Genomic DNA, 26245 nt, shown 5'->3' with positions numbered 1-26245 from the left:
AAGAGGCGGATGGGGTTGTTGGCGAAGAGGAGGATGGGGTTGTTGTCAAAGAGGCGGATGGGGTTGTTGGCGAAGAGGCGGATGGGGTTGTTGTCAAAGAGGCGGATGGGGTTGTTGGCGAAGAGGAGGATGGGGTTGTTGTCGAAGAGGCAAATGGGGTTGTTGTCAAAGAGGCGGATGGGGTTGTTGTCAAAGAGGCAAATGGGGTTGTTGTCAAAGAGGCGGATGGGGTTGTTGTCAAAGAGGAGGATGGGGTTGTTGTCGAAGAGGCAAATGGGGTTGTTGTCAAAGAGGCGGATGGGGTTGTTGGCGAAGAGGAGGATGGGGCTGTTGTCGAAGAGACGGATGGGGTTGTTGGCGAAGAGGCGGATGGTGTTGTTGGCGAAACGGCGGATGGGGTTGTTGTCGAAGAGACCGATGGGGTTGTTGGCAAAACGGCGGATGTGGTTGTTGATAAAGTTCTTGGTGTAGTTGCTGCTCCAGATGTTGGGTACACCTGCACAGAGAATTGGTTTGATCAGTGTTAGAAGTCAGTGAATGTCACATAGATGTTGATCTAGCAGAATACTCAGATGTTAGTAATTTAGAAAGAAAAGGTAAACATGAAGCCCCAAATGTATCCGTCAGCTAGACCCCTCAGTTGGTGCTGCTGAAGGTTCTGGAGTGTTTGAAGGTCGGCTGACTTCCTCGTAGTGGTCACCACTGAGTCCAGCTGACACCTTTAATGGGCTGAGCTGCCATCAAAGCTAAAATTCAAACATGTTGGAAACATTTCCTGGAGACACTCCAGCAGATTCCGACATCTCCTGTTCAAACGAATGCACCAAAGCCCAAGTTATCAGATGGGCTCCACTTTGCCAAGATACTAAAGAAGATCCGACTTGTCCTCCGTCGGGAAACGGACTACAATGTCTGGCAAGAACCTGAGAAGTTTAAAGCTTCTGTTTTGCTTTCTTCTGATATGATTCGGTAAGGAAACTAGTCTAGGTGTTAGTTATTCAAAACAGATAAATACTCGACTGAACCGGAGCAATACTTGACTCAATGAGGAAGTAAGAAACTTTTTTATTGTTTTGTTTGAAGATAATAAATATTAATAAAATAATAATTATAGAAGAGGAGTCACAGACAAGCCAACTGTCCCTCAACCTGTCTGGACCTGACGCGGTTCTCTGACAGAGTCAGGTGAATGTTTGGTTTCAGATCAGCGGATCAGGCTGTGTGAAGGACTGGTCAGTCTGAAACTCACCTGGCTGAGTTCTGGAACATTGTTAAAGCCATCCGGTGAAATGAAAAACAGCTGAGGACCAGCCAGATTATGTCAGATTATGTCAGATTCCTGCTCTGAGCAGATCCTCAAGGCTCTGTTGTCAACATTTGCTCCCACGTATAATACAACATTGGCATGGAGAGTGCAGTGAAAAGGTATTTACCCCCTTCTCACACGCTGGTTCTGTTGTTACGATGAAATATTTCACATTGGCAAACAAAGATTACCTGATTACAAAAAATACGGATTTTAATTGATGAATTAATTCCTGAAAAGAAAATGCATCCAAACCAAGTGGAAACTCCCTGGCTAAGAAGGAAAGCGTCTGCATTGATCAGGACGGTGAACGATACCTGCAGAAGCAGACAGAAGACGACCAGAGTCTTCATGGTGCCAAAACCCGGAGAAGTTTACCTGAACGCTTCGGTGGGACCTGACTGAGACGAAGAGAGGAACCTCTGCTCTTATACGATGTGATCTCAGAGGGAGGAGATGTGGAACCAGGAAGCTGTTTGAAACTGGGCCTCCACCTCTGCATGCTGACGGTAAAATTAGAGTTCAGGAGATCATTGACCGATCAAACCATTCAACAGAAACGCATTCATCTTGAGTTTCTCCATAAAACTCAGTCAGCAACACATTTCAATCAGTTTATAGTTTCTGAAAATACTCGCCCCTCCTTGTGATATCGAGAAAGAGTTTAATTTTTATCCTGTGCTAATCCGGCATGATGTTTGCATGACGGCGCCTGAAGGTGAAAGAGGTGATTCCCCCCTTCAGGTGGATCATTGACCGCCTGGAAAACTGAAAACCATGAACTTCCTCAAAACGTCAATCAGCTACTGGGTCTAAAATATAACCGGGTATTAAATATGGTCTGCAGCTGGAGACATACACTCTGTTAATATTAGCAAACACACACAGAATAAATGTCCGGTTCTGTAGAATATGGGCCGGTGCTGAGGTTCAGCTGAAGGGAAACTTTCAGGACCAAAAATCAGCAAATATGACAGAATCAGAAACTACCTGAACTGTGATTATCACTGATTATTGTTATCAGTTGATCCGTTATGAATGAAGGTCAGAGACCCCATGAGTGATGTGTTGGTTCTGAATCCCAGCTTGGTGGTTCTGGTATCATCTGGTACCACCAGAACCACCAGAATAAGCTCAGAGATTGATGTTCTGTTCTACATCCGTTCAGAGTCTCCAGGAAGTCACTCACTAACATTATTATTATTCCTCATGAAACCCAGAATGAGGTTCTGTGTCCTGGTTCCCCTGGAGGTCTGGTCCTTCCCACTGATGCCACATGCTTGTTCGTGACCAGCTGTTGCTGTGATGTCACTTCTTAATTGAAATATTATGCTAACAGGAGTGAATTAGACTGGAACTGCAGAAGGAAACTGGGCCGGAGACTCAACCTCCTGTCAGTGTTGCAGCTCTGCCAGCAGGGGGCGACAGCGTTCCAACAGACCTCTGAGCAGCGATGCATCCTGTCACCGCTGACGGTCGCTCACCTGTCCAGGTGTGGCCCCGCCCCTACCTGATGGGTCTGTGTTTACCTCGTTTAGCTCATGGTGGGTCTCAGCAGCTCCTGCTGCTTCCTGCTGAAACGCCAGTTAAATGTTTGCTCGGATTTTCACAAACTCACTTCAATATTTAACTTCACCGCAGAAGAAAAATTCCCGTTTTACAGAAAACATAACTGTTCCTGTTGCAGGTCAAAGGTCAACTAAATTCACCGACAGAAAACTGATGGTTAGAAATAACTCATAATCTACCAACACATACATTCAATAAATAATACAAGTTGTAGCATTTAGATAAAATAACAAAACCACAGAATAAATGTGGCTTTTACTGATAAAATGATGCAACATGAGAAATATGGAGAGATTTGCATTCACTGCTAATCTGACTTGTAGCTCAGATGAAAAACAAAATAGCATTTTGATCTTTAATTGTGTTTAAGTTTCAAAAACTATATGACAAATTTAAAAAGGCATTAGTTATAATGAAATGTAGTAGGGTCTCTGAATGATTAATTGTTTTCACTCTTTGGCACCGTTTGTAAAGTTAGTCGAAAATGAATCGAGTCATTTAGCTTGTCAAAAAAGAAAACAAAATTGGGTTCATGTTTCAAAGTCATATTTTCACAATGTCATTCATTAATTTATAAATGATAAATGTCTCAGTTTGAAACTGTTGTCAGAACCTTGTAGGCAGACGGACTGGAGTTAAAGCGGATTAAACAGGACTGATGGGAATATAACCTAAATGGTACGCAGCCCTTTCATGGTTCCTGCTTGTTCGAAATGACTGATGGGGTTAACCGGTTCCGGTTCAGTCAAGTTTGGACCGAATCAGACAGCAATCACCTCCAGCGTTCGGGTTGAAGGACCCGGATCACAGCGCCAGCAGGTAACCTCACCTGTTAGCCCATTAGCCCATCTGTAATATAGCTAAATATGTTGCTATCTAAATATTTAAATAGCAAGCTAAATAAATAGTTTGGTGCTACATATTTAACTTTATTAAATATTTGAAGCTAAATATGTATGCTTGAGACTAGATATTTAGCTCTAAACTAAATATATACTTACCAGGCTACATATTTAATTTTAAGATAAATATTACATTAGCGAGCTAACTATTTAGTTAGCAACTTAGCGTTTATTTGAAGGTAATATGTAGCTTAATAAATAATTATTACGTTTTCAAGCGTTTGAAGCTGAATATTTAGCTTGAAACTAAATATTTAGCTCCAAGCTAAATATATATTTACCCACTTAAATATTTAGTTTGAAGAAAAAAAGGTTAAATATATAGTTAGCAAGCTTAATATTTAGCTTAAGGCCAAATATTTAGCATTCTAGCTAAATATTTAGTGCACCAAACCTTTATTTTGAAACTGTGATTTATTAATGAATGAATATGATGGCATATGAACTTCCACGTATTTGTTTATTACGCTTTAATGAAAGACTGAATGACCCAGATGACTGTTATTTTGTGGCTGTATATCTTTACAAGCGCCACCAGGGGTCGCTGTCGCTCTGACGGGTCAGTCCAGCTGACCTCTGAAATTCATGTTTACGTTAAACATTAATTAAAACAGGTAATTAATGTTCAGAACCAGGAATGATGTGATGATGATGCGGAGGACAGGAATAGTTCATGTTGCGTTCAGGTGCTGTAGGAACTTTGTGTTTCTCTTCAGTCTTTGCCACATAACGGCACATTTAGGTACAGAATCAACAGCAGGCAAAGATTTCTTCTTCTTTTATTTATTTATTCTACCTTTACCTTAAAATATTGTATCCATGTCATAAATATAGATTTCACACATTACAGAAAACATTCCCTATGAGTGATCAGCTTAATTTCACGTATTTACTGAGAGTTTATAGATAACAGGCTTACAACTCAACACTAACTGCTACCATGTGACTCGTTTAACGAGTTAAATATGATTTTAATCAAAGGAAACTACAGAATAAAACAACAGCGGGCGATGGAGGCGACTGGAGGAACTCCACCTGCTGCTGCTGCTGCGTACCTGAGATCTCAGGTGAAGCTCTGACCTACTGCTGACTAGCTCTAGTCTGTCCTAAACACAGGGCTGGGCTATAAACCAATAACCTCATATAGCGCGATAGACACGTCATCAATATCAATATATGTAACATCTGATCGAATATTCAGTCATTTCACTGAAGTCCGCACAGCATTCTGGGAGATGTAGGCAGAGCAGCTAGCTTAGCTAGGTTGGTGGCATCAACTGATTCCCTCACTCTTTGGTTACCTAGCAACAACCTGCTGCGTAAGAAGCATTTTCAAATTCCCCTCCACCTCGGTTGCCTAGCAACAACCTGTTGAATAACTTGCGCAGCAGCAGCAGTTTCAGGTTTTGTCACCTTTCCTCGTACCTGCTGAAAAATAAAAACCAACGGCGTTCAGTGAAAACTGGATCAAACAGGAAAGATCACGCCACCAGTTTGGCAATATTTAAAAAAAAAAATCCATAATTATTGATATTGACTAATAGGAAATGCTTCTATCGTGATACATTTTTCAGCTTTATCGTCCAGCCCTACCTAAACAATTAGCCTAGCAGCTCCAGGTGAGCTGGACCATGATGGAGCAGAGCAGCAGCCCAATGGAGGAGAAGCTACAGCCGCCACCTGCTGAGTTTCCCCTCTGTGGTTGGGTTGTGGTGCGGCTCCCACTGCTCCCACTGCTGGTGCTGTTGGTGCCGCCACTGGTGTCGGTGGAGTTGGTGGTGCTGACGGTGGGCTTGCCGTTGCCGTTGCCGTTGGCGTCTTTGTTGGTGACAGCAGGGTTGGTGGTGGTCCAGGCTGAGGTCGTGTTTCCTGTCACCGCTGGAGTTGTAGTATTTGCTCCCTGATGGAGGACAGAGACAGAGTTAGGACGCCATTTTGACCTGAATTCAGAGGAGACGCACGTGACATGTCCTTGTGAAGGAGGACATTTCACCCAAGCCCAGACTTAAAAGCAGAGCGGAGTTAAAGCGGATGTGCCCAGATGATCCTGACATTCCCAGATGTCCCTGACGTTCAAAGATGTTCCTGACGTTCCCAGATTATCCCTGATGGAACATCTGATGTTCCCTGATGTTCCCTGACGTTCCCTGATGTTGCCCTGATGTTCCCTAACGTTCCCAGATGATCCCTGATGGAACATCTGATGTTCCCTGACGTTCCCTGACGTTCCCTGATGTTGCCCTGATGTTCCCTGACGTTCCCAGATGATCCCTGATGGAACATCTGATGTTCCCTGATGTTCCCTGACGTTCCCAGATGATCCCTGATGTTCCCTTGATGTTCCACTGATGTTCCCCTGATGTTCCCAGATGATCCCTGATGGAACATCTGATGTTCCCTGACGTTCCCTGACGTTCCCTGATGTTGCCCTGATGTTCCCTGACGTTCCCAGATGATCCCTGATGGAACATCTGATGTTCCCTGATGTTCCCTGACGTTCCCTGATGTTGCCCTGATGTTCCCTGACGTTCCCAGATGATCCCTGATGGAACATCTGATGTTCCCTGATGTTCCCCTGATGTTCCCTGATGTTGCCCTGATGTTCCCAGATGATCCCTGATGGAACATCTGATGTTCCCTGACGTTCCCAGATGATCCCTGATGGAACATCAGATGTTCCCTGATGTTCCCTTGACGTTCCCTGATGATCCCTGATGTTCCCAGATGATCCCTGATGGAACATCAGATGTTCCCTGACGTTCCCAGATGATCCCTGATGGAACATCAGATGTTCCCTGACGTTCCCAGATGATCCCTGATGGAACATCAGATGTTCCCTGACGTTCCCCTGATGATCCAGCATCAACAATCGATGGCTGTGATTGGCTACAGGATGTAAACCTTGTTGATCTGAAGCTCAGGTGGTTAAAAATACATTTTCTGCTCATTATTTAGGAATTAATTATATTCAAGTTTCTGTTCTCAGATTTAAAAACACAGTTGAAAACTGAATCATTAAAAAAAATCTTTTAGCTTGATTTCCTATCACGACCTCAATCTTTCTGTGAGTGGAAAACCAAACAGCCATTCATCAGCCTGCAGGTTTGGTGTGAGATATTGCAGCAGTGAAACGTGTTAGTGCTGCAGGTGGAGGTGTGTCGGTGTTTTACCTGCACTGAGCTCATCCAGCAGAGCCTGGAGCCCAGCAGGGCCAGAGGCAGCAGCTCCCACAGCTTCATGCTGACGCTCCGTCTTCCGCGCCGCAAATGGGGGAAATTTTCCAGACGGCAGCCTTTTATGGCGCGGCGCTCACCTGATACCTGCCTCCAGGTCTCGGTCTCCTCCCCACCGAATGCAAAACGTCCCGCCGGGCCGGATGAAGCCCATCACACCCGGGCTCACCCGGAGTCGCCGCCTCCTCTTACGGGAAACATTTTATTGGAAAATGAAGTCGTGCAGCACGACGACCCAGAAACCAACATGCGGGTTTTACTGTTGGGCTGAGGAGAAAGTTTGAGTTTTAAATACGATTATAAAGTCAGAATTTCACCAGAATAAATGATTCATGAGAACTTTTATTCAAAACTTAACAATGACAAAGAGGAAAGTTGAGCATAGTTTGGTATCAGTTTTACTAATAAGGAAATTCCAACTGCAGGAAAGTGCAAACAGTGAAAGAAATATTTACAATATTATTTATTTTACAAGTGAGGAAAATATAATAAAAATAAGGAAATTTTTCATCTTTTGTCCATCAGTGGATTAAAAGTTTTAATCAAGCTGCTTTCACGGTTTATTACTAATCAATCACATTTTAATCAGAAATAATTTATCATTTTAAATTCAACATTAGATGAATAAACAGTCCTGAGCTCTGACAGTTTCGTAGTTTTTAATCTTTCGTCAGGTTGTGGAGCAAAGCGTCGCTCTGAGTTCAGTCTGGAAGGACGAACTGGTCGTCAGGCGGAAAATCAGGAAACTGAATTTAAGCTGTGAAACCCTGAAAACATCCGATGTTTGAGAATTAGGCTGAACGACCAGAGATTAAATATTTTACACGCAGAAAATAAATCCTGTCTGGTTAATGTGGACCAGGTTTGATTTTAATGTGAAACATCTGAAAAGCTTCTGATTTGGTGAGCACAATAATGCGGAGCTGCGTTTGATGTTTCTCCAGGCGGTTTAATCCGGCCTGTCCTCTGCAGCTGGATTTGCATGTGTTGTTCTTTAAATAAAAGCTGTTTTCCTTTTAAAATCAGGATGTAAATCAGGATCAGGGTTTAGTTTTCCATCAGCTGCAGCGAAGCGGAGCGGCGCGGCCGGTTGGACCTTCAGTTCAGGAAAAACACGAGCAGAACCGGTTAACGTTTTATTGCGCATAGAAACAGAAGTTCAGATCATTTCTGACGGTTTATGTTGGATGAGAGGAGCTCAGCCTGCAGCTCGTCTCCGCTGGACCCAGAGAAAGTCCAGGTTCAGGTGTGAGCGGCGCGCTGCAGCAGCATGCAGGCCGCAGCCAGCAGCAGCTGCTGCAGCCTGCGGCCTGCAGACACGCAGCCCGACCCCGCCGTGGGGGGGGCAGAGGTCTGGGGGGTCGCACTGCCGCCGGGGGGGCTCTGGCTGGGAGCCGTTGGGGTCCGGGTCGTCGCAGGGGGCTGGACGTCCGTCTGGGGGGCGGCGGTGACGGAGGGGCGGGTGGAGGAGTCAGCGGGGGCCCTGCTGGGGCTGCCGCTGGGGGACGTACCGGCCTCTGAGGGGGGGGTACCGGCCCCTGAAGGAGGGGTACCGGCCTCCGAGGGGGGGGCACTGCTGGGGCTGCTGCTGCCGCCGGGGGACGTACCAGCTTCCGAGGTGGGAATACCGGGCTCCGAGGGGGGAGGCGACTGGCTGAGCTGCGGCGTCGGAGGCTGGGGGGTCGCATTAGTCCCTGTGATGTCTGAGGTCCAGGTGGTCTCCATGACGACGGTGGTGGAGGTCTGAACCTGGAGGGGGAGGAGAGACAGGGTGAGAACCGACCTGCACCTGGAATACCTGGAATACCACCTGGAACACCACCTGGAACACTGCAGCTCAAAGATCTGACCACTAAAATAATCTGGAACAAACTTCCAGAAAACTGCAAAACTGCCAAAACAATATTGGCAACACTTGATGTGACGGAGTGTGAATAAGACATAACAGTGTCATAAATATGATATAACATCTGTCATAAACATAAATAAGTCTTTATGGATGTTTATAACGGTTGGCATGAAGTGTCATTCGTTAAATAATGACAATTTAATGCAACGTTGGCATTTTAATGGACTTTCAATGCAACTTTTAGAGCAACTTTGCATTAAAAGTGTCATAATTTACCTAATGACACTTCATGCCAACCGTTATAAACATTCATAAAGACTTATTTATGTTTATGACAGATGTTATGTCTTATTCACGCCCCGTCAAATAAAGTGTTGCCACAATATTTAGTTTAAAGTTTTAGTCTGTTAACTAAATATTTTAGTTTGCCAACTAAATACTGAAATCAGCTGAAGTGGTGAAATGTTTCCCTCGTGTCTCATAATCAGCTTCTGTCGTGTTTTGAGCTGAAATAAGCAAATAAACTCGATTTGATTTGGATCAGAACCAGAGAACAACCAGAGCTTCCTGCCCGAGCCTTCAGGCCACGATCTGTTTGTGTGTGTGTGTGTGTGTGTGTGTGTGTGTGTGTCCATGTGTGTGTGTGTGTGTGAGTGTGTGTGTGTGTGTGTGTATGCAAAGGAGAAGCATCAGCTGCTCCATGAGCCATGAACACATTAGGGGACTTTGCATGTGGTTTCAGTCACTGATCTGCGTTTCCTGTCTCTGCTTCAATCTCAGCGTCTGCTTTGTGTTTTTCCTCCAGATCTTCTCCTGCTGCCCTGCAGGAGAAGATCTGGCCTGAGCACTGCTCTTCTACAGCAGGGGCCCCCCTGGGCCACATAGGGCCCCCCTGAGCCACGTCGGGGCCCCCTGGGCGCCCCTGGGCCACGTCAGGCGCCCCTGGGCCACGTCAGGCGCCCCTGGGCCACGTCAGGTGCCCCTGGGCCACGTCAGGCGCCAGTGGGCCACGTCAGGCGCCCCTGAGCCACATCGGGCCCGCCTGAGCCCCCTGGGCCACGTCGGGCGCCCCTGGGCCACGTCGGGCGCCCCTGGGCCACGTCAGGTGCCCCTGGGCCACGTCAGGCGCCAGTGGGCCACGTCAGGCGCCCCTGAGCCACATCGGGCCCGCCTGAGCCCCCTGGGCCACGTCGGGCGCCCCTGGGCCACGTCGGGCGCCCCTGGGCCACGTCAGGTGCCCCTGGGCCACGTCAGGCGCCAGTGGGCCACGTCAGGCGCCCCTGGGCCACATCGGGCCCCCCTGAGCCACGTCGGGGCCCCCTGGGCGCCCCTGGGCCACGTCGGGCCCGCCTGAGCCCCCTGGGCCACATAGGGCCCCCCTGGGCCACGTCGGGGCCCCCTGGGCACTCCTGGGCCACGTCGGGTGCCCCTGGGCCACGTCAGGCGCCCCTGAGCCACATCGGGCCCGCCTGAGCCCCCTGGGCCACATCGGGCCCCCCTGAGCCACGTCGGGGCCCCCTGGGCGTCCCTGAGGCACGTCGGGCCCCCTGGGCCACGTCGGGCCCACTGGGTGCCCCTGGGCCACGTCAGGCACCCCTGGGCCACGTAGGGCCCCCCTGGGCCACGTCGGGCCCCCCTGAGCCACATCGGGCCCGCCTGAGCCCCCTGGGCCACATCGGGCCCCCCTGAGCCACGTCGGGGCCCCCTGGGCGCCCCTGAGGCACGTCGGGCCCCCTGGGCGCCCCTGAGCCACGTCGGGCCCCCCTGAGCCACGTCGGGCGCCCCTGAGCCACGTCGGGGCCCCCTGGGTGTCCCTGAGCCACGTCGGGCGCCCCTGAGCCACATCGGGGCCCCCTGGGTGTCCCTGAGGCACGTCGGGCCCCCCTGGGCCACATCGGGCCCCCCTGAGCCACGTCGGGGCCCCCTGGGTGTCCCTGAGGCACGTCGGGCCCCCCTGGGCCACATCGGGCCCCCCTGAGCCACGTCGGGCCCCCCTGGGCGCCCCTGAGCCACGTCGGGCCCCCCTGGGCCACGTCAGGCGGCCCTGGGCCACGTCGGGTCCCCCTGGGCGCCCGTGGGCCATGTCAGGCGCCAAAATAGCAACCCATAACTCATCACACGACTCGTTCCTGATTTATTTAACTCGTCTGTTTTGCAGCGCAGGCTCTATGATCAGCCTGTGTGATTTTATACACTGCAAAAACAAAATCCTCTTTGGTCTAGTTTCTAGTCTCAATATTTTAGTTAACTTGAAATAAGTCAGAGCTAATTTACAAGTAACTTCTTAGCGAGAAGGCAGCTGGTTCAGTTCCCTAACATCTCATGAATAATAAAGTTCTGAAGTTCTTCCTCACTCTGAGGTCGGACTGATCCGATCAGAACACATCCAGAATAAAACATTACCCTCCTCCACCAGCAGGTGTCAGACTTTTACCTGCTCAACCAGAACCTGGACATGACCTCTGACCCTGCAGACCCTGAACTGTCTCCATCTGGTCTGAAGCTCGGCTTCGTTAATGTTCTTCCAGTAAAACTGAGGCAAACCGTCGTTTTCCCATGATGCCTCTGTGAAACGCCATCATGGCTGCAGTTCATGTAAATCTGCTGGACGGTTATCTTACCAGAACCAGAACCAGAACCAGCTTCCTTCTCTGACCTGATCGGGTTCATTTCCCGGCTGAAGCAGAATCTTCCCAGAGCCAGCGGGTCGGTCACTGGTTCTACTGGTTCTACTGGTTCTACTGGTTCCGCCTGATCGGATCCGTTAGATCTGACTGGACCCAACCCGTCGATAACTTTACTGTTTGTCACTAAATATTTGGTTTATTGTTACATTTATAACTGACGGTTAAAATCGGATTTTGAAAAATGAACTTTTGTTGTTATGAAAAACTGAATAACTAAAATTGTTGCTGTTCATTTTTTACAGTGTAGATTCATAAACTCAAACTGGACCTGCAGGGTTCTGGTCTGTGACCGTCTACCGGTGACGGTCCAGTTAAAGTCCAGGCTGCGCCCAGCAGAACCGGGCTGTGGGCAGGCTAACAGACCCGGTCACGGCCGACCCGTCAGAACCAGAAGCCATAAAACCCGGAGCAGCTGCAGCATGGAAATCTGCTCTTCTCTGCATTTGAATGTCGCCTTGCTTATTAAGCTGCTGAACCAAATGCTGCGTCTGTTCTGGTTCCTGCGGTCCGGCCCGTTCCGCTTCCTTACCTGAGTGCATCTCAGGAACACGACGAGCAGAACCAGCACCTGGGGTCGCTCCATCCTGCCCGGCCCGTCCGTGTGTCTGTCCCCTCCTCTCAGTCGGCCGTTTTATACCCGAGCGCCGCGGCAGCGAGGCGATAACAGCTGATAACATTCTGCTCTCACAGACTCAACTTCCTGCAGCAGAAACGACCCAGAACCCTGGTTCTGTTCATGAAACAGAACCTGGCACTTCACCGACCCGATGCAGACTGAAGGTCTGAACCCCTTAAACACAGATCATCATGAACCAGACGTGAAATAAAACAGAATCATAGAAATCAGCCAGAAATGAAACATTCAGAGAGAAAAAGCAGCTAAAACATCGAACAGATTGTTTCTGGAAACGACAGGATGAGGCGCCACTCTGCCGCAAAACCAGAGATCAGATCAGAATAATGTAGATCTGAATAATGTAGATCAGAATAATGTAGATCAGAATAATGTAGATCTGAATAATGTAGATCTGAATAACGTAGATCAGAATAATGTAGAATATATCAGAATAACGTAGATCAGAATAATGTAGATCAGAATAACGTAGATCAGAATAATGTAGAATATATCAGAATAACGTAGATCTGAATAATGTAGATCTGAATAATGTAGATCTGAATAATGTAGATCTGAATAATGTAGATCTGAATAACGTAGATCTGAATAATGTAGATCTGAATAATGTAGATCTGAATAATGTAGATCTGAATAATGTAGATCTGAATAATGTAGATCAGAATAACGTAGATCTGAATAATGTAGATCTGAATAACGTAGATCTGAATAATGTAGATCTGAATAATGTAGATCTGAATAATGTAGATCATATAATGTAGAATATATCAGAATAACGTAGATCTGAATAATGTAGATCTGAATAATGTAGATCTGAATAATGTAGATCTGAATAATGTAGATCTGAATAATGTAGATCTGAATAATGTAGATCAGAATAATGTAGATCTGAATAATGTAGATCTGAATAATGTAGATCAGAATAATGTAGATCTGAATAATGTAGATCTGAATAACGTAGATCAGAATAATGTAGATCAGAATAATGTAGATCAGAATAATGTATGGAAAATAACCCATGATAATAATAATAATAATATTCTATATCAACTCAAAGGGAAACGTGAATCAAACCATTTTTCCCAAAACGTGTATAAATTTATATTGAACATTAAAATGGCAGCTCAGCTCAGGTTTGATTATTATTCCTGTTTTTACATATTTGACATAAAAAAGGTTTTTTCTGCAGGAAGTTCAGCTGGTTTTACTTTCCTGATGTTTTTCCTCATTTCTTCTGTTTCCACTCTGAACATTTTCTCTTTACTTTAAATGGAAAACAAAAAAAACATTCTGGATTGAAACATTAATTTTTGTTTTCTTGAGGAAAAAGTTTTCCTTAAAAGAGAAAATAAAAAAAAATTGTGATTGTTGATCTCGTGTTTTTCTATTGCATATTTTCACTGTAAAACATTTTAAAAACCAACAGGAAAATGTTCCACAAGGAGGAAAACAACTTATTTATTTTAATATAATTTTTCTTTACAGACTTTTAAAGTCAAAAGATTTAATCAGACAGCAAACTGTCTTCCCTCCACCAAACTTTCTCTCCCAGTTTGAACCAACTTGAATCAGTCTGGCTCCGTCAGCTGAAACTGGGAGGAAACCAGCAGCTCTGAGCCGATAACAGGCATCCTGCTGGTTTTCCTGGAGTTAAGCTGCCGAACGCTTCGGATAAACTTTTCTTTTCCGATTTGAGGCGAAGCTGGAACTTTATCTGCGGAACAATTTTATCTCCTCAACAAGGAATCAGCAGCTTCCCGCCTGCGGCTCCTGCAGGGTTTAGTTTCAGGCCGGAGCTCCAGGTCAGGCTGTGCCGGCCTCGCCTAGAGGTCAGAGGTCACAGAAACCGAAAGGTTGGGAGGAGAAGAGCCGGTTGGTTGTTCTGCTCCGGGACACAAGCTGCTCTTTGTGGCGTTTATCAGCTGCTGCACGTTTCCTGCTGCGCCGCAGATAACGCCGCAGGCCCACGAGCCCAGTCCGCCCTGCAGCGCGCTGGTTTCACTGGTCCAGTTGCCATGGTGACACTAAACGGAGCAGACAGGAAGCAGCAGCCCTTTTTATTTAATCCGTTTATTTTATCGTTTTCTTGCTGGACGTTCCCGTTTTCGATTTAATCCTCTTTAATCAGCTGAACTCTCTCACTTCCTGCTGATCCGCCGCAGCGTTTCCTCATCGCAGGCCTGACATTTGGCTTTACGACACTTTGGCCTCTTTATGGGATGTTTATCTCGTTTCATCAGGACGGATCTGAGCTTCAGTCTCAGGTTGTGAATAATTGAACAGAAACATTTATAACATCCTGTTTTAAAGAATCCACGTCGTAGCAACTCCATCATTTTTTATAAAAATTTAGTGGGAATAAAAACGGAGTTCATGACAGGATCTGTAATTAATTACATTTTAATAAAATAAAAAGATTTTTAATTCAGAAATCCTTTTTATAGTGATATAAGCTCAACAACACAGATTTTTATTTATATTCTTCATCGTTTTTTGGATTGGAATAAAGTTAGAAACTGTCATTAGCATTAGCAACATGTTTAGCATTCATGTGCTACTTTAGCCTAGCATAGCTGCTAGGCTAACTGCTTTTAGCATTTCCATCAATATGTTCAAAACTACAGAAACGTAAATAAACAAACAACAGAAACTTAACCCTATAAGCACCAAGTCGTCTATATTTCTCCAGCTCATCCAGATTTCTAACGGTTTGAACCGTAACCTGCTCAGGAGAACCACCTCGTTTTATCAGCGTTCGTCTCCAAGTGGTTTTTTCTCCTCCTTCAACATCCTGGCCTGGTAAATAATCTCTGCATCCTCCTCTGAGGTTTTCATTCACAAACATCTGATCCCTTTAGAGCAGTGGTGTCAAACTCATTTTTATTTTGGGCCGAATCAAAAATCTGAATGTTCTTAAAGGGCCGGTTGCACCAGAATCTATTGATAAAACCAATAAAACTGTTAAAATATCAATAAATAGCTGTTCCTCCAGGATTTGTGATTATTTTAGTGTTTATTTTTGCAATCAAAATTAAGAAATATTTACATTGTTTTTTTCACAGTATTTACGCTAATGTATGATAAATGTGACTCTATCACTCGCTGCATCAGTTACGGATTCAATGTTTTTGACCAATTTTGAGAAAATTAGCAGTAAAATCAGGACAAAAATGTGGAAATTTGTTGACTTTGTGTGATTTTTGCACAAGGACTCATTGATGTAATTTGGAGTCCAGAGGGCCACATAAAAAGCTACGGCGGGCCAGATTTGGCCCCCGGGCCTTGAGTTTGACACCTGTGCTTTAGAGTTTTTACAACTTGTAGCAGTTCAGTTTTGAGTTTTGTACTCACGAATCAAAGGATGATATTTGGTCTCGTTTTCCTTTTATCCGGATTTGTGTTTGGTTTTCGCTGCATTGTATAAGTTTTACAGTCCAGCAGAATCCCTTTGCTGCTCGAGGGAAAGTGGTTCATCCGGTGGCTGCTGTCGTTGCTCGTGTGCCGTTTTGAGTCCAGACATCACCACGTCCTCCTTTCTTGCAAACTGTTCCAAGTCCTCCACTCTTTTTCCAGCTCTTCCATCTTCTCATCCTTTTCTTTGATGATTGATTCAGTAAAATGACATTTTCAATAGACCGGAAGCAACCGAGCCGCTTTTCCCCGAACCCGGGGCGCAGTATAGTGGGGAAAAGTGATGACGATTCTAGAGGCCCTGACCAGCAGGGGGCCCTCCACAATTTAATTATTTATTTTTTGTTCATAAAAATAAATAAAAAAATCAGGGCCCTGTCAATTTATTGTTTTTAGCAGTAAAAAATGTTATGTTTCCACTCCCAGATCAAAAACAAACATCCATATCTGCCCTGATCCCCCCTATCTGGGCTAAATGGTTCGTTCCTGCTGGGAGCTTCAGACGCTGTTAGCAGCAGACAGTGAAACACAAACGACTGGCTGTTAATAAGCTGCTAAGAAAAGTTATAAAAGCAGGTTTTCAAAGACAGAGAGAAAAAGACAAGAGTGTAAATTTATAACGCAGTTTTTCTCCAAGAGGTGAGTAGACTGTGTGAGACTATCAGCCATTTAGCATAGTTAGCTTAGCTACAAACTACTGTTTGCCTCCTTTTCACTAGCATTTAATGAAGTAAGGAAATAAATTACCAACATATTCATATACTAACTTGTCCCTTGTGCCTTTTACCACTTAACAGGTGAGTCAGTCAGCAGCAGCTCTAACCCACATCTCTCCTGACTTGTCCTCTCCTGAGTGAAATTAAAGCTGCAGTAACTTTTATATAAATATTTTTTCCACATATTTGTTAAAACTGTCCTTATGTTGTGATATGATATGAGAGATAATCTGAAAAATCTATTTCCTCTGCCTTCTCTCAGTGCTAGAAACAACCAATCAGAGGCAGGAGAGTTTTAGTGCTGTCAATCACAATCTCATGTGGTGCTGCTCATCCTTCCTCCCCCTCGATTTGTACTGTGCTGCAGCTAGCATAGCACAGAGCCGTGCTGCAGCTAGCATAGCACAGAGCCGTGCTGCAGCTAGCATAGCACAGAGCTGTGCTGCAGCTAGCATAGCACAGAGCTGTGCTGCAGCTAGCATAGCACAGAGCTGTGCAGATTCAAACTGAATGATCAGTTTAGCTAGCATAGCTACCAATGATGGCAGATAAACGGTTTCCTGTAATGATAAGTTGTTTCTCCACCATTAGCACATTTAGCAGTGAGTGAATGAGGATGATTGACAACGCTAAGACCCTCCTCCTGGTTCTGATTGGTTGTTTTGGTCAGAACGGTGCATCACTTTAACCAGTAATTCAGGAAGCAGATGGATGAGATGGATTGTTTTCAGATTATCTGTCTCATAACAAACTGCTACATGGTGACAGCTGTAACAAATATGGAGAAACATATTTTATTAAAGTTAAACTGCAGCTTGAATAAAATGCAGCTACTAGCATTTTTAGAAGTCTGGACTGTTTTATGTGTATGTTGCTCGTTGTTTTAAACTGTTGCTCATGGAGACGTTTCAGTATCTAAACTAATAGAAAACATTAAACAACCTACTAGCATCCTGGATGTGGACTGTTGGATGTTAAACTCATGAGCAGTAAATATTGAGCTAATTATCAGTATTGACCCAAACAAAGCAAAGCAGATGAAGCCTTTAAAACTGTGATGCTTTTTATGGGTCAGATTGACTCTAAACGTTGTAACAGCAGCTCCGCGGGGGGCCCAAGATTCCTGGCGGCGCCCCAGACGTGCAAAGAGCCTGCTGGTGGCGGATGTGCGTCAGATTTACGGTCGTACCAGAAACACACTAATCCAAAGGTTCCAGGTTGGCCGTGAAAAATTCAACTGATTGTTTTCATTTTTGACATGTTAAATCTACGTAATTAATTTAACGCAGTATCGTTCCGGTGCTAACAAAACCCGACAAGCATGTGGCGACAGAGTGCAGGAACAACCTTTGCATCCAGTTGGGTCTGTTTTCTGTTTTTATCGACCTGCCTGTTCCTGAAATGTTGTAATAAACTCAACTTCTGCATTTGGTCCGAAACAGTTTGGTGTGTTGTTGGTTGGAGCTCACTTTATGAATACAGTAGGCGGGTCTGAATGAATCATTTCAGCTATAAAACGCAAAAAACAAGCAAATAAAACGGTAAAATATAACAAATAACATGAACCAGCTGCGGGAGGTCTCCTGTAAGTTTAGAGATCTTACAGTTTAAATGTTAAGTTCAGTTATTTTTATTTATATTCGGTTATTTATATTACAAACCAGGTGAATCTATTAAGTAAATGATGTAGATGTAAATGTGACTGATGTGTTGACTTGCGTTCTTCCTCCTGTAACAACCTGACATGATGATGATGATGATGATGATGATGATGATGATGTAATCCGCAGTAATTTAAACCAGCCTTTATTTTGATCACATTTCATTCAGCCGTGACTCGGATGTCCTTCATATCTCCTAGGAAACCGGAGCTCATGCAAACGCAGCTGATATTTACATGCTGGGCAGAAACTGTGAGGCTCTTCCTGATCCGCCGTGATGCCGGATGGATAAGATCCACCAACATCCTCCACCGCTTCTTTCCTGACAGTCTGCAGGTTTTCAATCTAACATTTCAGAGTTAAAAGTTACATTTGGCTGTTTTTAATTCAGCCAAAGCTTTTGTTCTTGCATTTTAAGAACCAGGTTAAAGCAAGTTCATACGTGACAAGTCGCACATTTCCATCATGAAACTGGTGTTTCAACATACATTGAGTTAAACTAAACATTTAGTTTACTGACTACATATTTTTTCCCCAAACTAAACATTTCACAATCTAAATATTTAGTTTGAAACTGTGACATTTATAAATGAATAAACAAAAAGGTGAAAATGTTCCTTTGAAAAATTAACCCCCTTTTTTTTCTTTTATGGCAAATTACTGCAGGGTAATAAAAACGGCATCCCATAATTTGATACAAACGCACCCATTAATTATTGTAGTTAATGATAAACTTCATCATAAACAGGTTTATAGTCTCATCTTCACACAGGTTAGGAAAATAAACAGATTAAAATCTGGACTTCTGTCGCCCTCTGGTGGAGAGAGTCCGGCATTGAGCTTCCGGTCTGACTTGGTGACGTCCAGCAGGGGGCAGTATGCGGATTTGATGGTGCCCACCAGCAGCCGGAAGTGACGCATAGAGCCCGCGGTGAGCAGAGTGGAGGATCGGTGGGTTTAAATGAGCAGAGGAGCGTCTGGCATCAAACATCAGCCGCCCAGAGGTTAATTACCCCCCCGCGTCACTTCCTGCCCCGGCCTGATGGCGGCGCCGCTCCCGCAGCTGGCCGGCCTGCCGCCCCAGCAGCAGCAGCCTCCGCCCGGGGCGCTCCGGGAGATCTCCCCGGTGTTCCTCTGCAGGATCGGCCAGGAGACCGTGCAGGACATCGTCACGCGCACCATGGAGATCTTCCAGATCACGCGCGCCACGCAGGTGAGAAGCCGCGGGGCCGCAGGTGTGTCCGGGTGGGGCGGGGAGACCCGGATCTGCTCCGGCGGGATTACCGGGGTTCTGGAGAACCTTAAACCCGACCTTAGCACGTTTCAGGTCCGGGAAGGTTCGGAGGAGCCTCGGTAATCCAGAATCTCCTCTGGGTTTCATTTCTGGCGGAGCGAACGGAACCGGTGAACGGAACCGGTGAACGGGACGGAACCAGGGGTGTTCACAGACAGTTTGGGGTCCGGCAGGTTCTCCAGTGGTTCTAATTGAACTCCTGACGGGTTTTTAAATAGTTTTTTATTTTCATTTATTTATTTTTTGCCAGTTTATTTGATCTTTGATTTAAAAACAAAACTGACTGTCCAGCTTAAATGGAAAAAAATCTTCCTGTCTGGTCCAGCTGTGGTTCTGGTTCTGGTTCTGACGTCTCCCTGTGTGACCCAGCTGCCTAACGGAGTGACCCAGAGCCACGCCGTGTACCAGGACCGGTTCGGGAAGCTGCAGGAACACCTGCGGCAGCTCGCGTTGCTCTTCAGGAAGCTGCGGCTGCTGTACGAGCGCTGCGTGGAGATGACCTCTGACCTCCAGGAGGCGCCCACGGAGGTGAGGGCCGAGCCGGACCCGGGTTCTAACAGCGGTACTGGTTAGGATCCGATCCGATCCGTGTGGTTGTCTGTTCAGCTCGTCCCGTACGCCGGAGAGGAGCTGGTTCCGGTCCGATCGGAGCCCTGCAGCCCGGCCGTCGTCCAGGAGCGCCAGGAGGTTCTGGAGGTGAGAGGAGCCCAGTTATCCACTGGTCACCGGTTCTGATCCGTCTGAGTTCTGGACGGGTTCTGGTTCTGTTCATGTTGGCGACCCAACATCAGCCTTCAGCAAACGATGCTGGACGATAAAATGTCCCAGAAATGATTATGATCAATAATAATATATTCATTTTGAAACCATTTCCAACAAACAAAATATTATAATAAAACTTTAATTTCTAAAGGAAATTTAACTCTGGAGCCAGAAAAAAAATGTAAAATATCCAAAAGAAAACAAACAAATTGATTAGGAAGTTTCAAAATAAAATGTAAAAAATAATAATCATAATAATAGTAATCATTATTATCTGCAGGTAGTGCAGACCAACTACTCTCTGGGTGTCGGTGTTTCTCTTTTCACTGATATTAAACTGAATTAATTGATTGTTTATTGATTTATTGCTTATTGTGACGGCCGATTGAGCTGTTGACCATCTAAAGTCCAGATTCAGGTCCCTGCAGACGCCTCCAGGGGGCAGCACTGCCTCAGCAGGTTATCGATTATCAATCTAAAGGTGATTGGTCTTATTGATCGACAGTTCTCCGTGAACAGCCACAGCCTGACAATCGACCGGCTCGGCGCCAACCCATTTCACCCCACCGGTCACCATGGTGACCAAGACATTTGTTTCACTTTCAAGGACTCTGAAAAGCTTCCTGATGAAATGTTCAGTTAATGTTCACCAGAGGAAATGATCACATGACCAGAGGAAACGATCACATGTTCAGAGTGAATCATCACATGACCAGAGTGAACGATCACATGACCAGAGGAAACGATCACATGACCAGAGGAAACGATCACATGACCAGAGGAAACGATCACATGACCAGAGTGAACGATCACATGACCAGAGGAAAGGATCACATGACCAGAGGAAATGATCACATGACCAGAGGAAAGGATCACATGACCAGAGTGAATCATCACATGACCAGAGTGAACGATCACATGACCAGAGTGAACGATCACATGACCAGAGGAAACGATCACATGACCAGAGGAAACGATCACATGACCAGAGTGAACGATCACATGACCAGAGGAAAGGATCACATGACCAGAGGAAATGATCACATGACCAGAGGAAAGGATCACATGACCAGAGTGAATCATCACATGACCAGAGTGAACGATCACATGACCAGAGTGAACGATCACATGACCAGAGGAAACGATCACATGACCAGAGGAAACGATCACATGACCAGAGGAAACGATCACATGACCAGAGTGAACGATCACATGACCAGAGGAAAGGATCACATGACCAGAGTGAATCATCACATGACCAGAGTGAACGATCACATGACCAGAGTGAACGATCACATGACCAGAGGAAACGATCACATGACCAGAGGAAACGATCACATGACCAGAGGAAACGATCACATGACCAGAGTGAACGATCACATGACCAGAGGAAATGATCACATGACCAGAGGAAAGGATCACATGACCAGAGGAAATGATCACATGACCAGAGGAAAGGATCACATGACCAGAGGAAACGATCACATGACCAGAGGAAACGATCACATGACCAGAGTGAATCATCACATGACCAGAGTGAACGATCACATGACCAGAGTGAACGATCACATGACCAGAGGAAACGATCACATGACCAGAGGAAACGATCACATGACCAGAGGAAACGATCACATGACCAGAGTGAACGATCACATGACCAGAGGAAAGGATCACATGACCAGAGGAAATGATCACATGACCAGAGGAAAGGATCACATGACCAGAGTGAACGATCACATGACCAGAGTGAACGATCACATGACCAGAGGAAACGATCACATGACCAGAGGAAACGATCACATGACCAGAGGAAACGATCACATGACCAGAGTGAACGATCACATGACCAGAGGAAAGGATCACATGACCAGAGTGAATCATCACATGACCAGAGTGAACGATCACATGACCAGAGTGAACGATCACATGACCAGAGGAAACGATCACATGACCAGAGGAAACGATCACATGACCAGAGGAAACGATCACATGACCAGAGTGAACGATCACATGACCAGAGGAAATGATCACATGACCAGAGGAAAGGATCACATGACCAGAGGAAATGATCACATGACCAGAGGAAAGGATCACATGACCAGAGGAAACGATCACATGACCAGAGGAAACGATCACATGACCAGAGTGAACGATCACATGACCAGAGTGAACGATCACATGACCAGAGGAAACGATCACATGACCAGAGGAAACGATCACATGACCAGAGTGAACGATCACATGACCAGAGGAAATGATCACATGACCAGAGGAAAGGATCACATGACCAGAGGAAATGATCACATGACCAGAGGAAAGGATCACATGACCAGAGGAAATGATCACATGACCAGAGTGAACGATCACATGACCAGAGGAAACGATCACATGTTCAGAGTGAATCATCACATGACCAGAGGAAATGATCACATGACCAGAGGAAAGGATCACATGACCAGAGGAAATGATCACATGACCAGAGGAAAGGATCACATGACCAGAGGAAATGATCACATGACCAGAGGAAACGATCACATGACCAGAGCTGATTAGACCGTAGAGAGGAAGACGGCCACAGACCTCCCAACGAAGAGGCTAGAAATATGTTTAATAAACATACAGCAAAGATTTCTGGTGCCCATCATGTTTAAAGTGTCCAGTCATGATATGCACCTTTACATTTACTAAACCTGGTTTGGTGTGAGAGCAGGATGTGTGAACATGTTGGATAAGGTGGGAAAACACGTTAGACCTACTGTAGGTCCACTTATTTAAATACCATATTCTTCCAGTTCCTCACTTCTTCCTTGTTAAGATTCATTCTGAGTGGTTCTTGATCTGTTGGACTTGGTGATGGCCAGACAAAGTAAACAATGTGTTTGTGATAAAGATGGAATCCTTACTGATTTTGATAGTGGTGACTTAGACATGGACTATATGGGGAAGATGGGCCGTTTTAAAATGCCTGGTTATGAATTCATATGATCAGTTCATGGGAAAAGAGGATCATCTGACCCTTGACCCTTCATCAGTCTGTTACCACCTGCAAACGTTTATGATGAGCTGTCTCTCTGATGCACCCTTTAAAACTAAAGAAGATCCTAAAGAGGTTCAGACACAAGATGAGAAACTGCTGATCCACTAGAAAAACAACATTTTCATAGTAGAAACAAAGATGAGAGAAATAAACAGAGTCTGATGTCAACAGATCAATGAGCACATGAGACGTGGTGACCTTCATGACCCAAACCCCTCAAGGTCATGGTCATGGTCAGGTCCAAGACGTGGTGGTGGTCCATCCCAAAAGCACACTGGTTAACAGGGTGATGGTAGTTTAGGAGGTTGGAGTTTATCCGGTACCTGCTGAAGCCCCACTTTGTGTCAGTCGTTGTGACTTTGATCAAGAGGACGATTCACCCACCATGCCAGCCGGTGGCAGTCAGAGGAGCTGGTGAATGACTGCCTTACTCCTGTCAGACTGAGCCAGGGAAGCTGTAGCTACAATATAGTAGCTACAGCTATCCGTGTGTGAATGTGTGTGTGAATGGGTGAATGACTAAATGTGGTGAAAAACTCTTTCAGGTCATTTGGACCTGATAAAGATCTGTACAAGTACAGGCCATTTACCTTTCAGATATTATTTTACAAATGTGTCGTAGGAGGAACGACAGATTTGCTCATCATGGGTTGTGGCTTATTATCTAATGTAAAGGTTTGGTACAAGGCAGCAGGTCATGGAAATGGATCTCAGATGGACACTTCTCTTCAAGGTGTGACCAAGACGCCGACTGGTCAGTCAGTGCTGAATCATTTCCAGAGATGTTGCCTTTGCACCACCCAGGCCTTGGAGAAATTCACGGCTTTATTGCACATTGAGTGCTTCAAGAAAGATCATGGAAAGTAAGGAGGGGATGAAATAACCCGAAACTGAGGAAAACCAAAATCACCAAATGGTGAGAAGGAGCCAAACCTCTGGCCTTTGATTCCAGGCCTGCGGGTCCTGCAACTTCCAGGTGTGTTCCTGGTCCAACACCTGAATTAAGTGGATCACCTCCTCAGTATGCAGTCCAGATCTCCAGAGTCCTGCTAGTCACCTGATTCAGGTGTGTTGAAGCAGAGGCGGCTGCATGACCCTCAATCCTGGAGCTGGAGGCTCCTGGACTCAGGCTGTTACTGTGTGACTGACGGATGTTCATGATTTTCAGAAATATAAACGAAAGCCTCTGATGTAGATGTTATCTTTATGATCTGTTACTGTGGTGACACGACAACTGACTGAAGTTCAACATAATTATGCATAAACACTCAAATTTAGCTTGATTTAGTTTATACAGATAGTCAAATTTATACTTTACAGAGAAAATGTTGCACTAAAGTAAATTGGTGGAAAATATATTCCAATAAAGAAACAAAGTTCACATATTATGATCGTGTCTATTTGGACAAAGCACTTTTAGCTCATCTTGGTATAGAACACCTCATCATAAAACACTTTTTCATATATTTCTCCACAGTTTTTAAAATTATTTCCCCATGATTAGTTGAAAGGGCTGTCGGTGACACCGGATTTTATATTTTCATGTCTGGGATTAAATGTTAACTGAATCTGTTTCTCCGTTTTCCCGCTTTGCCTTCGCAGCACGTCGGTAGTTTCTGGTTGAGTTGCTGCTTCTCAGCAACATTAAGGTGGAACTTCAGGGCTTTGTTTTTATTTTTCTGAACAGAACCACGTACAGAACGTTTTATATCCCACGCCGGACTCTGATTGGACCGTTTCCTGTTCCGTTATGGCCGCCATCTTTGATTTTGCATCAACTGGTTCCTCCGCTTGATAATAACCGGCGGCGCCCCCCGCTGGATGGCGGCCAAGCTGCAGCACTGAGACGGGTCTCAGTGCTGATTGGACCTAATTTTAACCGAATGAAGAATTAATCAACAATTTACCATCAGTCGATTAATCGTTTTTATATTTGTAATTTTGCATGTTTTTATAAAACTGCATATCGGTGAACCTGGAAAACCATCAGCCAAAGAAAGAACATGGTTCTGTTGGTTTGGACCGTGGTCTGACCCAGATGTTCTGTTGCCCACAGAAAGTCCGTCAGAAGAACCAGGAGATGAAGTTTCTGATGGACCAGATGAGGAACCTGCTGTGGGACGTCAACGCCATGCTGACCCTCAGGAAGTGATGAAGATACACGGCCTCCTCCTCCTCCTCTTCCTCAGGCAGCTAGTGACTCGGTTTGTTCAGCTGGCTGCACTTCCCGCCGGCCTCCAGCAGGGGGCGCCTGTCTCCTGTCTGTTTCGTCTCGCCGTGTTTTTGTAAACTGACATGCTTTTGTATGAAATAAACCTTTTTGTTGACATGTTGGGTGTTTTATTCCGTGGTTCCCGTTAATCCCGGCAGGATTCCCGTTAATCCCGGCAGGATTCCCAGGACCAGAGCTGCTCCAGCCCCGGATGGAGCTCGTTCCCCCCGCCGTGTTGATCCGCGTTTCCTCCCGCGCCGCAACAAGTCGAGGATTCATTCAGTCTGATTCACCACAATGACACAAAGCTGACTTCCGGTCCCGGAGCCCACCGAACCCGAATCAAGGTGCATTGTGGGTTTTCAGAACCTCATGGTGGCAGTAAGAGCTGAAACTGTTTTTGTTTTAGATTAAAAAACTATCCTGGGATTTAATTCTGATAAATTAAACTCGGTGGTTAAATTAATTTCATTATTTAACGTGACGCTGATCTGGGCTCCTGTTTGTGGAGTCAAAGAATTCATGTACAATTTTTAGGTTATTTAACCTTCAAAGTCAAATTTCAATTAAAATTCATCAGTTTCAGTTTTTATTCATGTCAATTTTTAAACCAATTAGCAAGAAGAAAATTCAGCTTATAGTTTAAATTATTAGTTCCAAGCTAAATGTTTAGTTTGTAGCCAAATATTTAGCTTCAAATTAAATATTTGATTTATTAATAAAATGGATTTTAATGTTGGCTCTGAATAAATGAGGGTTTTTCTCTCTGAGGTTCTGAATGACCTTTGAACTTCAGGTCCATTATTCCACCTGTTTGCTTGTTTTGCTCCAATCAGATTATGTGGAAATAAAAACATTTTTATCCCGTTCATCTTCAGAGGTTTCTTATCGGACTCTGGTCAGAACCAGAACCTGAACACTTCCTGTTCTGTTTGGAACAGAAACCCGGATCACAAAACCGGACCTGCATTT

The 26245-nt window shown here is 45.4% G+C and overlaps 2 protein-coding genes across 4 annotated transcripts; one reads left to right on the top strand and one right to left on the bottom strand.

The window, feature by feature from the left end:
- The first annotated feature begins 3585 nt into the window (after positions 1-3585).
- Positions 3586-25388, top strand: LOC103461361 (mediator of RNA polymerase II transcription subunit 30). Of its 3 annotated transcripts, XM_081612596.1 has the most exons (6): positions 3586-3694; positions 18169-18304; positions 18836-19181; positions 19588-19790; positions 19869-19958; positions 25118-25388. In XM_081612596.1, exons 2-6 carry the CDS (start codon positions 18182-18184, stop codon positions 25211-25213), a joined length of 858 nt encoding a protein of 285 aa, XP_081468722.1. In that variant the 5' UTR covers positions 3586-3694; positions 18169-18181; the 3' UTR covers positions 25214-25388. The 3 variants fall into 3 exon arrangements, with proteins under 3 accessions (XP_081468722.1, XP_081468723.1, XP_081468724.1); XM_081612598.1 differs by lacking the exons at positions 3586-3694; positions 18169-18304 and having other exon boundaries at positions 18866-19181; positions 19632-19790; XM_081612597.1 differs by lacking the exons at positions 3586-3694; positions 19588-19790; positions 19869-19958 and having other exon boundaries at positions 18085-18304.
- On the bottom strand, positions 4556-12543 carry LOC145553726 (uncharacterized). Its single transcript, XM_081612599.1, has 3 exons — positions 12076-12543; positions 6948-8759; positions 4556-5677 (listed from the first exon to the last, which is right to left on the bottom strand). The coding sequence occupies exons 1-2, from the start codon at positions 12127-12129 to the stop codon at positions 8253-8255; spliced, it is 561 nt and encodes a 186-aa protein (XP_081468725.1). The 5' UTR covers positions 12130-12543; the 3' UTR covers positions 4556-5677; positions 6948-8252.
- Positions 25389-26245: the final 857 nt, after the last annotated feature.

This window comes from Poecilia reticulata, chromosome 11, assembly GCF_904066995.2.
Source record: "Poecilia reticulata chromosome 11, P_reticulata-male-v2, whole genome shotgun sequence".
NCBI classification, from domain to species: Eukaryota; Metazoa; Chordata; class Actinopteri; order Cyprinodontiformes; family Poeciliidae; genus Poecilia; species Poecilia reticulata.
Note: the sequence above shows the minus strand (reverse complement) of the source record. Positions and strands in the feature narration are given on the sequence as shown.

What these genes read in the sequence shown, in the direction of transcription:
- LOC145553726 (XM_081612599.1), bottom strand. Translation starts at nt 12,129, where the DNA reads ATGGAGCGACCCCAGGTGCTGGTTCTGCTCGTCGTGTTCCTGAGATGC. An exon ending in TGTTCCTGAGATGCACTCAG is followed by an intron (nt 8,760 to 12,075) that starts GTAAGGAAGCGG and finishes CTCCCCCTCCAG; the next exon opens with GTTCAGACCTCCACCACCGT.
- LOC103461361 (XM_081612596.1), top strand. Translation starts at nt 18,182, where the DNA reads ATGCAAACGCAGCTGATATTTACATGCTGGGCAGAAACTGTGAGGCTC. An exon ending in TCTTTCCTGACAGTCTGCAG is followed by an intron (nt 18,305 to 18,835) that starts GTTTTCAATCTA and finishes GGTGACGTCCAG; the next exon opens with CAGGGGGCAGTATGCGGATT. An exon ending in AGATCACGCGCGCCACGCAG is followed by an intron (nt 19,182 to 19,587) that starts GTGAGAAGCCGC and finishes TGTCTGGTCCAG; the next exon opens with CTGTGGTTCTGGTTCTGGTT.